The sequence below is a fragment of the Apteryx mantelli genome, chromosome 1, assembly GCF_036417845.1.
Source record: "Apteryx mantelli isolate bAptMan1 chromosome 1, bAptMan1.hap1, whole genome shotgun sequence".
Taxonomy (NCBI): domain Eukaryota; kingdom Metazoa; phylum Chordata; class Aves; order Apterygiformes; family Apterygidae; genus Apteryx; species Apteryx mantelli.
In genome coordinates this window covers 2,008,932-2,023,999 of record NC_089978.1, presented here as the reverse complement: position 1 = coordinate 2,023,999, position 15,068 = coordinate 2,008,932, and the positions used below count along the sequence as shown (strand labels likewise).

The window sequence follows — 15,068 nt, the reverse complement described above, 5'->3', positions numbered from 1 at the left end:
CCGGTGTCCCCCCCCCGCCCGGGCCGCCCTCTCCGGGGCCGCTCCATAAAGCGCCGCCGCTCCGCTCCGCTCCGCTCCGCTCCCGCTGCACCATGGCTCCGCACGCCAGCGCCGCCGGTACGGCCGCCGCCGCGGGGCCCAGGCGTCCGGGGGGGGGGGGGACCCCGAGGGGCGGGGGATGAGCTGGGCTGGGCTGGGCTGGGCTGGGGGGGGACTCGGGGTCGGGGACACCCCCCCCCCCACACACACACACACACTCCCGGGACGGGGGAGTCATCCCGGTGTTTCGGGGGCTCTGGGGGTGGGGACCCTCGTGGGGCTGGGGGGGACGTGGGGGGGACCCTGCTGGGTTGCAGGTGTGGGGGGGACCCTCCTGGAGCTGGGGGGACGGGGGGGGGACCCTCCTGGGGCCGGGAAGTTGTGGGGGGACCCTCCTGGAGCTGGGGGATGTGAGGGGACCCTCCAGGGCTTGGGGGGACATGGGGGGACCATCCCCAGCTTGCAGGGTTTGGGGGACCCTCCAGGGCTTGGGGGGACATGGGGGGACCATCCCCAGCTTGCAGGGTTTGGGGGGGCCCTCCTTGGGGCTGGGGGGACATGGGGGGACCATCCCCAGCTCGCAGGGTTTGGGGGGACCCTCCAGGGCTTGGGGGGACGTGGGGGGACCATCCCCAGCTCACAGGGTTTGGGGGGACCCTCCAGGGGATGGGGGGACGTGGGGGGGTCCATCACCAGCTCACAGGGTGTGTGGGGACCCTCCAGGGCTTGGGGGGACATGGGGGGACCATCCCCAGCTCGCAGGGTTTGGGGGGACCCTCCAGGGCTTGGGGGGACATGGGGGGACCATCCCCAGCTTGCAGGGTTTGGGGGGACCCTCCAGGGGATGGGGGGACGTGGGGGGACCATCCCCAGCTCGCAGGGTTTGGGGGGACCCTCCAGGGCTTGGGGGGGACGTGGGGGGGATGACGCCGGGCTTGGGGGACACCGTGGGGACCGTGCCCCGCTCGGGGCACCCCGGGTGTTCCCGTGCCCCCAGCGCTGAGCACCCGCCTCCGCTCGCAGGACCCCGCGTGCGGCTCCTGCTGCCGCTGCTCTGCTGGGCCACCACGGCCTCCCGCAGCCCAGGTGAGCGTGGGCAGCCGGCACGGGGCCTCGCTGCCCCCCCTGCCCGGGGACGGGGCCTCGCTGCCCCCCCCGGGCACCGGCAGCTCCCGCTCACCCCGCTCTGCCCCCCCCCCTCCAGGTGCCACGGCCCTGCAGCTGCCCAACGTCACCTTCCTGGGGGTGCCGCCGCAGCCCCCCCGCCTGGGTGAGTGACACCGGGGACAGCCACCGCCTGGCCGGGGGGGGGGGGGGGGACACACGCTGGGGTCCCCGGGCCTGCTCTGGGCACTCGCTGCCCCCCCAGCCCTGACCAGGTGTGTCCCCCCCCCCCCGCCGCAGGTGACAGCGTCACGGTGTCGTGCACGGCGCTGAGCAGCCTCCCCGACCTCACGCTGCTCTACTGGCTGGGCAACGGCTCCTTCGTGGAGAAGCTGTACCCCGACGGGGCCGTGCGCGAGGGCATGGTGGTGTGAGTGAGGGGGACGCGGGGCCCGGGGGGTGGGGGGGGCCTGGGGGGCAGAGGCCTGGCTGCACGGGGCTGCACGACGTTGCATGGGGTTGCACGAAAGTGCATGAGGTTGCAGGGGTGCACGGGGGTGCCTGGGGCTGCATGAAGGTGCATGTGGCTGCACAGGGCTGCACAAAGGCGCACGGGGCTGCAGGGCTGCATAGGGCTGCACGAAGGTGCACGGGGCTGCATGGGGTTGCACGAAAGTGCATGAGGTTGCAGGGATGCACAGGGGTGCACGAGGATGCATGAGGCTGCATGAAGGTGCATGGGGCTGCACGAAAGTGCATGAAGCTGCAGGGCTGCACGAAGGTGCATAAGGCTGCATGAAGGTGCACAGGGCTGCAAGACTGCACGAAGGTGCATGGGGCTGCACGAAGGTGCATGGGGCTGCAGGGCTGCACGGGGCTGCACAAAGGTGCGTGGGGCTGCACGGGGCTGCAGGGCTGCGCAGAGCTGCAGGAAGGTGCACAAGGCTGCAGGGGCTCCCTTGGGGTGCAGCTGCCCCGGGGCTTTGGGGGTCCCAGCGAGGGTTGCAGGCGCCCCGGCAGCTGCGGCGTCCCCTGCGGGCGCTCACGTGCCGCCGCTCGGTCCGCAGGGAGGAGCCGCGGGGCTCGGCGACGGTCCTGCGCCGCGACCTGCACATCGGCTCCTTGGGCGCCCGCGAGCTGCGCACCAACTTCACCTGCGTGGTGCTGAGCCCCGCCGGCTTCGCCGCCCGCCAAGCGCGCTGGGCGCCGGACGAGGCCCCCGCCGAAGGCCCGGGACTGGGCTGAGCCCTGCGCCACTCGTGACAGGCCAGAGCGCCGCAGTGAGAGCAGCCGGGGGCAGCCGGCCGGCCGGGCGCTGCTCCAGGACCGGACACTTCCTGGGGCCGCCGGCAGCCTGCACAGCCCCATCCCGTCCCATCCCATCCCATCCTGTCCCATCCCGCCGCCGCGCGGCTCCCCGGGAGCACAGCCGGGCCCTGCCCGCAGTGGGCTGCGGGGACCGGGAGGGTTCATTAAAGCGCAACCGAGGCTGCCTGCAGTCGGCCGTGTCCTTGCTCCGAGCCACCGGCGGCCGCCCCGGGAAAGGGAAACCCCTCCATGCACCCAAGGAAGAGGAAGGGGTCTCGGCAGCGCGGGGGGGGGGGGGGGGGTTGCTGCCACCTCGGGAAGGCTCCCGGGTTTTGCATCTGGGGGCCCTTGCTTTCCCGGAGGCTGCGCCAGCAACGCCGCGGCCCCTGTGCCCCAAGCGCCTGCCTGCCAAAGGGGCCTTCATCACCACCATCATCAGCATCACCATCAGCATCACCACCATCATCAGCATCATCGTCGCCCCTTGCAAAGCGAGGGGGAGGAAACCCCTTGCTGCCAAACACGGTGCATCCGCGCCGCGTTGCACCGTCCCTCCCCGCGTGTCCCCGTCCCTGCCGACGCGGAGCAGCAGCGCCGGAAAAACCGGCGGAGCCCCGGGGTGGGCGGGAAGGGAGGCTCCGAATGGTCCCCACGGGCCGGGCGCAGGCTCGCAAGCATCTGGGGGCAGCAGGGTGAGCGCGGTTTGCAAAGGGGACTGAGGCAATCCGCGGAGGGGTTTTGGTTTCTAACTCCTTTGATTTCCTTGGGGGTTTGGCACTGGCATCCGTCTGAGGCTCCAGATCTGGGAATAAGATTTCGAAGGTATTCAGGCACCTGATAAGATTTTTTCACACTCAGAATCAGTGGTGCAGAGACACCTATCCGCTGCCTCCCGGAAAATCCTCCAGGGTAACTGTGGGCTACGTCTTGCAGCGGGTGAAGCCTCAGCGGGATGTTCAGCAGCCCTGGTCGCACTGAACGACTGCAGGGCTGCAAGGCCTCCAAGTCACTGCTGCTTCCGAAAACTTCACCCTACGCGAACTCTTATTTCCAGGAAGGTCCATTAAGGGGTGTGCGCGCGCGCGTGTGTGTGTGTGTGTGTGTGCGTGAACTCCTTTTCCTCGTCCAGGCCTTTAAATCAGCTGTAAATAAACTCCGGGAAAGTCCCTTGGCTCACGTGTGCTGTGTGCACATGGTAGAGGGCAGCAGCAATAGCGAGGGTGAATGGAGAGCGGGGACCCCGTGGAGAGCCGGGACCCTGCAGAGAGCCAGGACCCTGCAGAGAGCTGGGATCCTGCAGAGATCCGGGATCCCACAGAGAGCTGGGACCATGCAGAGAGCCAGGACCCTGCAGAGAGCTGGGATCCCACAGAGAGCTGGGACCCTGCAGAGAGCCGGGACCCTGCAGGGAGCTGGGACCCTGCAGGGAGCTGGGATCCCTGCAGAGATCCGGGATCCCACAGAGAGCCAGGACCCCGCAGAGAGCCGGGACTGCAGAGAGCCGGGACCCTGCGGGGAGCCGTGCAGGGCTGCGCGGGCTCCCACGGGCACACAGCGCACCCCGGGGCCGGGAGGCAGGTGCGGGCAGCGGGGGGCTCTGCACGCCGCCTGCCCGGGAGGTGATGCCCCGAGGGAGCATCCACGCCCGTAACCGGAGCAGGGAGCAGAGGGCAGCGCTGCGGCTCCCCGCGGGGCTGCACCGGTGGTGATGGAGCCACGGGTCCCGGGCCGGCAGGTTCCTCATCCCGTGGATATTGCTGCGACCCCTCCGGGAAGAGCCAAGCTGGCCCGGCTCTGCCGCAGCGCCGTGCCGGACACCCCGGCCATCGAGTCCCATGGGAAAGGATGGCCCGACCCGGGGAGCCGGCAGGGAGCTCGGGGGGATCTTCCTGATGTCCCCCCGCTCTGTGTGTGCATCCTGCCCCGCTCCAGCGGCTCCTGGTGCTTCTCCGGCCTGGGTCTAGGCGCTGGGCTATATCTGCCTCGGTCGTGTCTCCTGCACGGAGAAGAGGGTCTGGGGACAAGCCCCGTCCTGGGATTTGCATTCCCTGGGGTTGAACTCGAGCCCAGCAAACCAGAGCCCGGCTGCACCCCGGCAGCGCGGGGCCCCTCCTCGGCGTCGGGGGGGGGGGGGGGGGGCCCCGATCCGCCGCCCCGGGCGGCCTCTTCGCCTGCCGAAAACGAAAGCGCCGAGGCGGTTCCGCCGCTCCTTCGCCTTTCCTCTTCCGTGCGCGGCTCCGGTTTCGGGCTGAGCCCCGCGCGCTTCCTCCGCCGCCCGCCGGGGCTGCCCCGCCCGGCGCTTGCAGCCCGTCCGGGCGCTTGCATCCCGCTGGATGCAGGTATAGAGCCGGGAGCAAGAAGAAGGGCAGGATTCCCGGCTGGGCAGGATTCGCCTTCCCCCCCCCCGGTCAGATTTGGCCAGCGCCCCCGCCGGGTCTGCGCGCCGGCTCCCGCGGCCGGGGGGGGGGGGATGCGCTGGACCTGGCTGTGCCTCGGCGCCTTGCTGGGCGCCCCGCGGGTGAGTGGTGCCGGGGGGGGGGGGGGGGTCCGTGGGGTCCGTCGCGGGCTGCCGTCCCGTCCCCTTCCCCCCCCCCCCCCTTCCTCACTGCGCGGTTTCCGAGCTGAGTCCCCACACTTTCGTTTCCTCCTCCTGCTCGCGGCGCTGCTTCGGCCGAGCTTCCTCCTCGCCCTGCGGTTCCCCCCCCCGGCGGGTGCTCGCCTTCTCGCGACCCCCCCCCCCCCCCAAAATGCGACGCTGCTCGCCTGCTTGCTGCTAACGGGGCTTCTTGCATCGGCTTTTTGGCCCGCGCCCAGGAGCGACGCGCTCTGGGCTGGGCGGGGGGGGGGGGAACCCCTTCCCTCCGCGCCGCGAGTGGCGTCGCCTGCAAACCCTGGCAAACGGGGTGCTCTGGAAGCGCCAGGCCCGGCGCCGAGCGCAAGCCCAGAGGCGCGGTGATGGGCACGCGGCACCTGTGCCGCGGGAGCCTCCCGTGGCCGCACGCTGGGGCCTGCGCTCGCCCTCCTTCCAACCGACCCGTCGTCGAGCCGGACGCCTGCTCGCTCCGCATCCGGGATGTACTGCCACAGCCGGGTTTTTCCCAGCGGGATTCCCCCGCGGCAGGATCCCCGGCACCCGCAGGCTTGCAGCAGCGCTGTGGCAACGGAGGAGCCCGCGCGGCCCCGGCTCCCCGCGCCAGCGCCCTGCCCATCCCCACGGCGTCGGGGCTGACGGCGCTGCCCTGGCCCAGGCAAGCACCCCGCAACTGATGGACATGACGCCTGGTGCCTTCGACGACCAGTACCTGGGCTGCGCAGAGGCGATGGAGGCGGTGGCACCGGCACTGCTGGCAGCTGAGGGGACCGGGACAGCGCGGCGGCTCTTCCGCCGGGTCTGGAGCAGCGCCGAGGAGCGCTGGCGCCGCGTCAAGGGCTCGCTGGCCGCCGGGCTGCCGCCGGGCTTCAAGGACGAGTACGGCCGAGCCATCGTCGCCTACACGGACAACGACCTGCACGGGGCGTTCAACGCGGCGGTGCGGAGCGCCGGGCGCTCGCGGGCCGCCTACGCCGCCGAGTTCCCCTTCAAGGCGCTGCACTTCTACCTGACGCGGGCGCTGCAGCTGCTGCGGGGCGCCTGCGAGGCCAGCTACGGCGCCGCCGTCTACCGCGGCGTCCGCGGCGCCCGCTTCCAGCTGCGGGGCTCCGGCCCTTTCCGCTTCGGCCACTTCGCCTCCGCTTCGCGCAGCGAGGAACGCGCCGCTGCCTTCGGCCGGGACACCTTCCTCACCATCCGCAGCTGCTTCGGCGTGCCCGTCCACGCCTTCTCGCTCTACGCCGAGGAGCGGGAGGTGCTCATCCCCGGCCACGAGGTCTTCTGGGCCTTCGCCGCCAACGGCAGCCACCGCTTCGTGCTGCGCAGCGCCAACTGGACCTGCAGCCACTTCAACTGCGCCTTCCTGGGCCGTGAGTGGGGGCCGGGAGGCGAGCGCTGCGCGCCCGCGGGTGCCCGTTGCTGCAGGGCGTCGACGTCCCCGGCGGGACAGCTTGACACCCCCCCCCCCCCAACCCGTGCGCTTTGCTTTTAGGTGAGAAGAGCCCAGACTGCGAGTTGAACTCAGGTAGGAGCATCCGCCCCTTCTCTTGGGCGTTATCGGGTCGCAGCATCGGGACACAGTGCGGGTCGGGAGGGCAAAGCTGCATTTCAGGGTTTTGGGGGCTGCGGCAGTCGGCGACCGCAGCCAGCGTGGCTGTGACGGCGAATTCCCTGGATCGCTCACGGGGTTCGGTTCCCATCAGGGTCATCATGACCCCCCCCCACCCCGGCGGCTGCAGCCCTGCGATGGTTTTGGCGCGCTGTGCCGGGTGCCGGCTGCATCGCGAGCGTTTCACCTTGTGCCTCTCCCTTGCAGCAGGCCACTGGCACGAGGCCGGCGAGCTGTGAGCAGCCCTGGCGAGCGGGTAAGTCGGGGCGGAAGATGCTGTTCCCTGCCATGCCGTGCCGTGCCGGGCCGGGCTGTGCGTGCAGAGGAGACTCATGCAGCCGGGGAGCTGCACCGGAGGCTCCTGCTCGCTTCGCGGCTCTCCAGGCTCCCGCTTTCCGGCAGCCTTTTGGCCAGCCGTGGCGTGGGATGCCCATGACCGCTCCATCATTTGTTCCGTCTCCAGTGCCAGCCCAAACGCCCCTGTGCCCTGCGTCCAGCCGTGGGAATGGTGCAGGGATCCAACCCTGCTTCCTGGACCGGATTCCCTCCCGGGGGGTTTCTTCTTCCAAATGCAGACGGTGCTGGTGTGGGGCAACCCATGCATGGGGTCCCCTCACTCTGAGCAGCCGGCATGGGCCGAGCAGACTGCGTGGCAACCCCCCCCCCCCAAGATTAACCAAAATCCCAATTATTCATCTCAGAAGAGCTGTCAGCGGTGTTACTAAAGGACAGCAGGGCGGGTGACGGCCCTGGCTCCCCCGTGCTCCCTGCGGAGCTGTGATGCCCCCGGAGCCACGCGGTGCCAGGGCTCTGCAGCAGCCCCACGGTGTCGGTGCGGTGAGGGCTGGGTGCAATTCCTGCCCTGAGGAAAGGCCTGGCACGGCGGGACGGCGGGAAGTGAGTATTCCAGGCGAGAAGTCCCAAGAGTGCCTTCGCCGAGGAGGTGAGGAGGGAGCGCCCTTCCTTTGCTCCGGGCACGTCTCGGCCACCGGCGCGCCCCGACGGCCGCGTGTCTCCGTATGCTGTACGTCGGGTCACGCACCGATGCCGCAGCGAAGCTTTCCGGCTCCGGGGCGGTGGCGGTGGCCGGGCGATCCGTGCCGAGCGAGGACGGGGGCCGGCAGCAGGCCTGGGCGTTGGCGAACGCTCTTCGGGGCCGCTGCTGCCGTGCTGCCCCCGCTGCGGCGGCCGCTGCTGCCGTGTTCTCCGCGGAGCCTGCCCGGGCTGCGAGAGCTTCGCTTGTTCCCATTTCTTGAAATAAAACGATGGGGAAACGACGGCATTGTGGCTCAGAACGGGCCGAAGGGGTCCCCGAAGGGCTGGTCCCCGGCTTGGATCCCTGGGACCATGTGTGTGGGGGGGTCTCCCCCCATCTGGGGGGGCTGGACGAGCAGCCGAGGCTGAAAGGGGGCGAGCGGGAGGACGGGCGGTGAGAAACGGCTCCGTCTGGATATTCCCAAAGCAGATTTTCAGCTGTTTAAGAAAGACAAAAGAAAGAGGAAACAGGAAAAAAGAAAGACTCCAATAGTCCGAAAGCAGGTGGAAATGTAGAGTTTTGGGGTGACCTTGGCGTTCCTGGGTGGCTCCGAAGCCCCTCGCCTCGGCTTGCCCTTTCCACGTGCCCCCCAGAAGGTCCCTTGTAATTAAGCCCAGAGCCGACTTTTCTCTTTGGGCAACCAAACCCCAAATGCAGGGCTGGGCTGGGGCAGGTGCTGGGGCCCATTTCCCACGCTGGGACCCATTTCCCACTCTGGGGCCCATTTCCCATGCTAGGACCATTTCCCACGCTGGGACGCATTTCCCATGCTGGGACACATTTCCCACGCTGGGACCCATTTCCCACACCGGGACCCATTTCCCACACCGGGACCCATCTCCCACACCAGGACCCATTTCCCACGCTGGGACCCATTTCCCACACCGGGACCCATTTCCCATGCTGGGACACATTTCCCACACTGGGACGCATTTCCCATGCTGGGACACATTTCCCACTCTGGGACCCACTTCCCACACCGGGACCCATTTCCCACACCAGGACCCATTTCCCGCTCTGGGACACATTTCCCATGCTGGGACCCATTTCCCACGCCAGGGATGTCCCTACCCCACCCGGTGCAGGATTCCCCCTGGAAGGGGGTCGCTTCTGCCCCCGGCCTTCGAAACCCCGCGGGCTCTGGGCCGGGGCTGCCTCCTCCAGGGCCCCCAGCCACCAGCCCGACCTCCGACCGCCGCTGACACGCGTGTCACGACGTGGCCCGTGCTCAGCGGCCCGACGCCCCCGGGTGCGAGTGCGCCGAGGCAGCGGGGCTGCACGGGCAGAGCCGCTCCGTCTAACGCTGCCCGGGCGAGCGCCGGCTCCCAGCCCCGCGACACCCGAGCGCCGCAGAGCGACGGCAGCTCCGTGCAGGGGCTTTCCGAGCGGCGTCACTGCGACCCGCTTGGCAATGCCGGACGGCGCCGCGAGCGATTCCGGGCGGTCACGGGGGGGCTGGGGTGTAAATAAGCGGGAAGGAGCAGGTGCGGGGGGCGGACGTGGGGCCGAGCGAGCCCTGCTCGAGGCTGCTATAAAAAGAAAGCCCGGGCGCTTCTCACGTGTCCTGCCAGCGATGTGCGGGGGGCGCCGGGAGCTCGCCGAGCCGGGAGCCGGGAGCGGAGGTGCCGGGCTGTGCCGCGGCCGGAGCAGCGGCGCAGGTAGCGTCTCGGGGGGTGTCCGGGGGGGCTGCGGACGAGGGGAGCTGCGGGGACGCTGGTGCGAGCGAGTAGCGCAAGCGAGGGCGATCGATCGCCGCCCCTCGGCTTCCAGCCCCTCGGCTGCTCTTTGCCAGCTCCTGCTGCAAGTCCGTCCCCCCCCCCAAAAAAAAACACCGGAAGGGGCTTTCTCCCCAAAACCGGGACCGACGCCGATCTCCGCTGCGCTTCTCTCCGCAGGCGCCTCCCGCCGCCCCCCGCGCTTTAGTCACCTTCCCCGAGCCGAAGGCTGCTCCCGCTGCCCGGCCTCGCCGGCGCTGAGCTCCTGCGGCGCGCGGAGCAAGCGGGAGCCTCCGTCCCCGCGGAGCCCCCTCGACTCCCCACAGCCCGGGCCTTCCCCACGGCTCTTCCCGACGGGAGCGCGCGCCCCGCATGGAGCGCCCGGCGCCGGCCGCGGTGCTGCTGCTGCTGCTGCTGCTGGTGGTGCTGGGGACCCTGGTGGCCGGCGTCGCCCCACGCAAGCGGGACCTCTTCCCCGTCAAGGAGGTGACGCTGGACATGGCGCCCAGCTCCTTCGACGACCGCTACCGGGGCTGCGCCGGCACCATGGAGGCCGAGCTGGCGGAGCTGAACCGCACCGAGATGACCGGCAACCGGGTCTACGCCGAGGCCTGGGCCAGCGCCGTGTCCCGGTGGGGCGAGTGGCGGCACGCGGGTCCCCGGCCGCGGGACCTCAAGCCGCAGCAGGAGATGGCCATCCTGGCCTACACCATGCAGGGGCCGCTGCACGGCGAGTTCAACGCGGCCGTGCGGGAGGCCGGGCTCTCCCGCCGCCACTACCTCGACCACTTCCACTTCAAGACCTTGCACTTCCTCCTGACCACGGGCCTCCAGGCGCTGCGGGACGCCCAGCCCCGGCGCTGCCGCAGGGTCTACCGCGGAGTCAGCGGCGTCCGCTTCGGCGCCGAGCGGCACCGCTCCGTCCGCTTCGGCCACTTCGCCTCCTCGTCGCTCAGGAACGCCAGCGCCTGGCGCTTCGGCCGGGACACCTTCTTCTCCGTGGAGACGTGCTACGGCGCCGTCATCAGGAACTTCTCCTTCTTCCCCGAGGAGGACGAAGTCCTCATCCCGCCCTCCGAGAGCTTCGAGGTCACCGGTGTGGCCCGCGCTGGAGGCCGGGCGATCATCGAGCTCCGCTCCCAGGGCTCCTTCAGCTCCTACAACTGCGAGTTGGTGCAAGGTGAGGTGGACGCGGGGGAGCGGGCGGCACGGTGCAGCGCGGTGCAGCTCCCCTCCAGCACCCGGCCACGCTGGGGCGACGCGTGGGGCGCGTTGCAACCGCTGCTCCGTGCACATTGCTGCTTTCTTCGGCAGAGAAAAGATGCAAGACGCGGCCGTGCGTGTTCAGCGTGGGTAAGGAAACCGCTGACGGCCCCATTCCCCAGGAATTCCCCCTTTGCACCCTCCGGGCCGTGACTAACACCCCTTTTTCTGGCGTTCCCCAGGCCGGAGCAGCCTGGCGGCCCCCTCAAGCCTCTGGGGGCTGCTGCTGGCAGTCAAGGCCCTGACGGCAACAGGAGGTCCCTGACGCTCTCCGTGCACCCCGGCATTGCGGCTGCGTGGAAAAGCAGGTCTCGGAAATGCCCAAAATGCGTGTCCGGCGCAGCATGGGCTCTGTTGGGGAAGGAGCTGCGAAAGCCCTCGCGCGCGGGGTCGCTCCTGCCCGCCCGCCTCGCGCCGGCACCTCTGCCCCTGCGGCTCCTGCAGCGGCTCTCGGAGGCGACGGCCGGCTCCGGCCCCGGCTCCGGTCCCGGCCCCCCGGAACAGCTCTGGGGGTGCCACGGGGCGAGGTCAGCCCCGCTGCTTCGGCTGCATGCATTTCCCTGGCAAGTATTGTAGGGTAATAAAAACCTTCCTCTGGCATGGGGAGGCATCCATGAGGGTTTCCTGCGGCTCCCTGTGGAGGCTCTTTGGGAGAGTGGGCTGGAGCGAGGTTTTCGGAAGAGCCTGGCAGCCCAGGCCCTGCTTCGCAGCCAGGCTCGGGGGGAGGGGGGGGTCTTTGCCAGCCCTGTTGTGCCCCCAGGGCAGCCAAAAATGTCCAAATCTCCCAGGCCCAGCAGCCTTGCCACCAGCACCCTCTGCCCTGGCAGGCAGTGAGAACTGCATCCATCCCGCACCATACGGCATCCCTGAGTGCCCTGCAGGCACCCAGGCATCAGCGGGGACCGGGGGATGAGCAGGGACCAGAGGGGATGAGTGGGGACTGGGGGATGAGCAGGGACCGGGCGGATGAGCCAGGATGGGGATGAGCAGGGACCAGGGGATGAGCAGGAACCAGGGGGGATGAGCAGGGACCGGGAGATGAGCAGGGACTGGGGATGAGCAGGGATGGGAATGAGCAGGCATCGCTCCCGGGGTGCAGCACGGGCACCGGTGCTGGCCTTGCTGCAGCCAGGTTTGAAATGACGGCACCAACACTGCATCCGCCCGTGCATCTGCGTTAGCTTTATTGGGGCAGGAGCGGGGGGCAGGATTTCCTGGGGAGCCACGAGGGATGGAGAGTCCACAAACTCTCTGGGTGACCTGTTTCCTTATGTTCAGAGGGACCTGCGTGTGTTTTGGTTTGTGCCCGTTGCCTCTCGTCCTATCGCTGGGCACCACTGAGAAGAGTCTGGTCCCATCCTCTTGACACCCTCCCTTCAGATACTTGGAGACATTGATAAGATCCCCCTCAGCCTTCTCTTCTCCAGGCTAAACAGGCCCAGCTCTCTCAGCCTTTCCTCATAAGAGAGATGCTCCAGCGCCCTAATCATCTTTGTAGCCCTTCGCTGGACTATCCCAAGTAGTGCCAAGTCTCTCTTGTACTGGGGAGCCCAGAACTGCACACACTACTCCAGATGTGGCCTCAGCAGGGCTGAGGAGAGGGGGAGGATCACCTCCCTCCACCTGCTGGCAACACTCTTCCTGATGCACCCCAGGAGACCATTGGCCTTCTTGGCCACAAGGGCACATTGCTGCCTCATGCTTAACTTGGTGTCCACCAGCACTCCCAGGTCCTTCTCGGCAGAGCTGCTTTCCAGCAGGTCAACCCCCAACCTGTCCTGGTGCCTGGGGTTATTCCTCCCCAGGTGCAGGACCCTGCACTTGCCTTTGTTGAACTTCAGCAGGTTCCTCTCTGCCCACCTCTCCAGCCTGTCCAGGTCCCTCTGAATGGCAGCACAGCCCTCAGGCGTATCAGCCACTCCTCCCAGTTTTGGATCCTCAACAAACTTGCTGAGGGTGCACTCTGTGCCTTCATCCAGGTCATTGATGAAGAAGTTGAACAAGACTGGAGCCAGTCCTGACCCCTGGGGGACACCGCTAGCTACAGGCCTCCAACTAGGTTCTGCACCACTGATCACAACCCTCTGAGCTCTGCCATTCAGCCACTTCTCAAGCCACCTCACTCTCCACTCATCTAGACCACCTTTCCTGAGCTGGCTGAGGAGGATGTTCTGGGAGACAGTGTCGAAAGCCTTGCTGAAGTCAAGGTAGACAACATCCACTGCTCTCCCCTCATCTACCCAGCCAGCCATTCCATCCCAGAAGGCTATCAATCAGATTGGTTCAGCATGATTTCCCCTTGGTGAAGCCATGCTGACTACTCCTGATCACCTTCTTTTCCTCCACATGCTTGCAGATGGCCTCCACGATGGGCTGCTGCATCACCTTTCCAGGGATGGAGGTGAGGCTGACTGGCCTCTAGTTCCTTGGGTCCTCCTTCTTGCCCTTTTGGAAGACTGGGGTGACATTGGCTTTCTTCCAGTCTTCAGGCACCGCTCCTCTTCTCCATGACCTTTCAAAGAGGATGCAGAGTGGCCTAGCAATAACATCCACCAGCTCCCTCAGCACTCGTGGGTGCATCCCATTGGGGCCCATGGATTTGTGGGTGTCAGGTTTGCCTAAATGATCTCTAACCCCATCCTCCTCAACCAAGGGAAAGTCTTCCTCTCTCCAGACCTTCTCTCTTGCCTCCAGGGTGTGGGGTTCCTGAGGGCTGGCCTGAGCAGTAAAGACTGAGGCAAAGGCGGCATTCAGTAACTCTGCCTTCTCTGCATCCTTCGTCACCAGGGCACCCACCCCATTCAGCAACGGGCCCACATTTTCCCTACTCTTCCTTTTGCTGCTGATGTTTGAGTTGGGGAAGAAGGATGGCTCTGGACGCCCACTGACTGGTGCGCAGAGTTTTATTTGCAGCGGCCGGGAGGGGAGCAGGGCGTCGAGCTCAGCGGAGCGCTCGCTAACGGCGCCTGTGGTCGGGTGCTGAGCTCCCTGCTTGCGCGCAGCAGCGGCTCCTCGCCTGGCGCCTCGCGGGTGCTCGCGGTCTCCTCCCGAGGAGGGCGGCACATCTGCGCACGGCCTTGCGCAGCGCTCGGAAGGCGCCGCAAGTGCAGCCCGGGCACAGCAGGGAGCCCAGCGGCGCTCTGCAGTCAGCAGCAGCGGCAGCGTGGGCAGCGGGAGGGGAGGGCGGCTGCGCTGGCGGGGGCCAGAGCTGCGCGGTGGGCCAGCGCGTCAGGGCCGTGGGAGCCGAGGGCCGCGCTCGGCTTGGGCCGCGGGGCTGCGCGGGGGGCGCGAGACGCCGAGCTGCGCCTTGGCCTGCGAGCGGGACGGGCGCCCAGGCCCCCAGCAGGATGGACCTGCGCTCCACGTGCGCTGGCCAGTCCACGTGTGGGGTTTTGGGTATGCAGTCGAGCAGCTTGTGGTCCTCCTTGCTGAGGAACACGGTCTGGTTGGGCCCGAAGCACACACGCCGGCATGTTGGGATTGCCGGTGGGGCTGCGGGGTTGACCAGCTGTGCCAGGTCTCCTGCAGCCGTGGGGGCAGTGGGCAGCAGCAGCAGCGTGTGCTGGGCCACAGGGACGAGCAGGTCAGCGGTGTGCGTGTGCTGCAGGCAGGGCTCGTGAGGCTGTGCAGTGGGCAAGGCGTCCTTGCTTGCGAGGCTGGGAGGGAGAAAGGAGGTGAGGAGGGAGCGCAGGGCTGCATGTTGTCCCCCAGCAGGAAGCCCTGGTGCCTGCCGTGGGTCTCCGCGTGGCCGTGGGGCAGCCCCCCTGCAGGCAAGGGCTCCGCTTACCCTGCCTGCCAGCTCCCTGCCGGCTCCTGCACGTGTGCCGTGGGGAGGAAGGAGGCTGCTGGAAGAGGAGGCAGAGAGGCAGTGAGCGAGGGCAGCCCCTGCGCGCAGCCCCAGCCGGGGCAGAGGGTGGTGGGCGCAGGCAGCAGGGGGTTTGTGGGCAGGAGCCGCTGCGGAGCGCGGCTGCGCTCTGGCACGGGGCTGCTCACCTCTGGGCTCCTGCACGCTGCCATTGCCCAGGCTGCCAGCGTCGCCCCGGGGCCCCTACAGAGGCCAAGCAAGCGGTGGTCAGCGGTGAGCATGCAAGCTGCGCCCAGGTGCCCCCTGCTCGCGGAAGGGCTGCGCTGGGAAGGCAGAGCTGAGGGTGGAGGCAGCTCTGGGGCAGGCCAGCGCGGGTGCCCTTGCTGCAGGCGCTGCTGGAGGGCAGAGCGGGCAAAAGCAGGGCTCTCTGCCTGCCTCCTACCTTGGGCCAGCGGCTCCTCACGCCCGGCACGAAGAGCACCGCCGCGCACAGCGCCGCGACGACGTTCCAGGCCAAGGGCACGTCGAGCAGGCACAGCAGCAGCAGCAGGCTCAGGGCCACGAGCTCGCACGCGGCTCTCACGCGAGGCTCCATGCCG

The 15,068-nt window shown here is 68.5% G+C and overlaps 3 protein-coding genes across 5 annotated transcripts; all 3 read left to right on the top strand.

Annotated features, from left to right (window-relative positions):
• Positions 1-1,242: 1,242 nt before the first annotated feature.
• IL18BP (interleukin 18 binding protein) lies at positions 1,243-2,716 on the top strand (the record flags this gene model as incomplete). The annotated part of the gene is made up of 3 exons (XM_067289526.1): positions 1,243-1,309; positions 1,444-1,573; positions 2,211-2,716. Coding segments are annotated over 3 exons (375 nt in total), but the record flags the coding sequence as incomplete, so codon positions are not given.
• Positions 2,717-4,915: 2,199 nt separating this feature from the next.
• On the top strand, positions 4,916-7,832 carry LOC136991095 (ecto-ADP-ribosyltransferase 5-like). 3 transcript variants are annotated; one of them, XM_067289589.1, is made up of 5 exons: positions 4,916-4,969; positions 5,700-6,411; positions 6,534-6,566; positions 6,858-6,906; positions 7,352-7,832. In XM_067289589.1, the coding sequence occupies exons 1-4, from the start codon at positions 4,922-4,924 to the stop codon at positions 6,887-6,889; spliced, it is 825 nt and encodes a 274-aa protein (XP_067145690.1). In that variant the 5' UTR covers positions 4,916-4,921; the 3' UTR covers positions 6,890-6,906; positions 7,352-7,832. The 3 variants fall into 3 exon arrangements, with proteins under 3 accessions (XP_067145690.1, XP_067145689.1, XP_067145691.1); XM_067289588.1 differs by lacking the exon at positions 7,352-7,832 and having other exon boundaries at positions 6,858-7,312; XM_067289590.1 differs by lacking the exons at positions 6,534-6,566; positions 7,352-7,832 and having other exon boundaries at positions 6,858-7,312.
• Positions 7,833-9,773: 1,941 nt separating this feature from the next.
• Positions 9,774-10,929, top strand: LOC136991046 (erythroblast NAD(P)(+)--arginine ADP-ribosyltransferase-like). The gene is made up of 3 exons (XM_067289525.1): positions 9,774-10,581; positions 10,716-10,754; positions 10,847-10,929. Exons 1-3 carry the CDS (start codon positions 9,774-9,776, stop codon positions 10,927-10,929), a joined length of 930 nt encoding a protein of 309 aa, XP_067145626.1.
• The last annotated feature ends 4,139 nt before the right edge of the window (positions 10,930-15,068 follow it).

Bases quoted from the DNA above. Each gene is read 5' to 3' on its own strand.
- LOC136991095 (XM_067289589.1), top strand. From the start codon at position 4,922: ATGCGCTGGACCTGGCTGTGCCTCGGCGCCTTGCTGGGCGCCCCGCGG. The intron at 4,970-5,699 runs GTGAGTGGTGCC...GCCCTGGCCCAG, and splicing joins CCTTGCTGGGCGCCCCGCGG to GCAAGCACCCCGCAACTGAT. The intron at 6,567-6,857 runs GTAGGAGCATCC...TCTCCCTTGCAG, and splicing joins AGACTGCGAGTTGAACTCAG to CAGGCCACTGGCACGAGGCC.
- LOC136991046 (XM_067289525.1), top strand. From the start codon at position 9,774: ATGGAGCGCCCGGCGCCGGCCGCGGTGCTGCTGCTGCTGCTGCTGCTG. The intron at 10,582-10,715 runs GTGAGGTGGACG...TTTCTTCGGCAG, and splicing joins CAACTGCGAGTTGGTGCAAG to AGAAAAGATGCAAGACGCGG. The intron at 10,755-10,846 runs GTAAGGAAACCG...GGCGTTCCCCAG, and splicing joins GCCGTGCGTGTTCAGCGTGG to GCCGGAGCAGCCTGGCGGCC.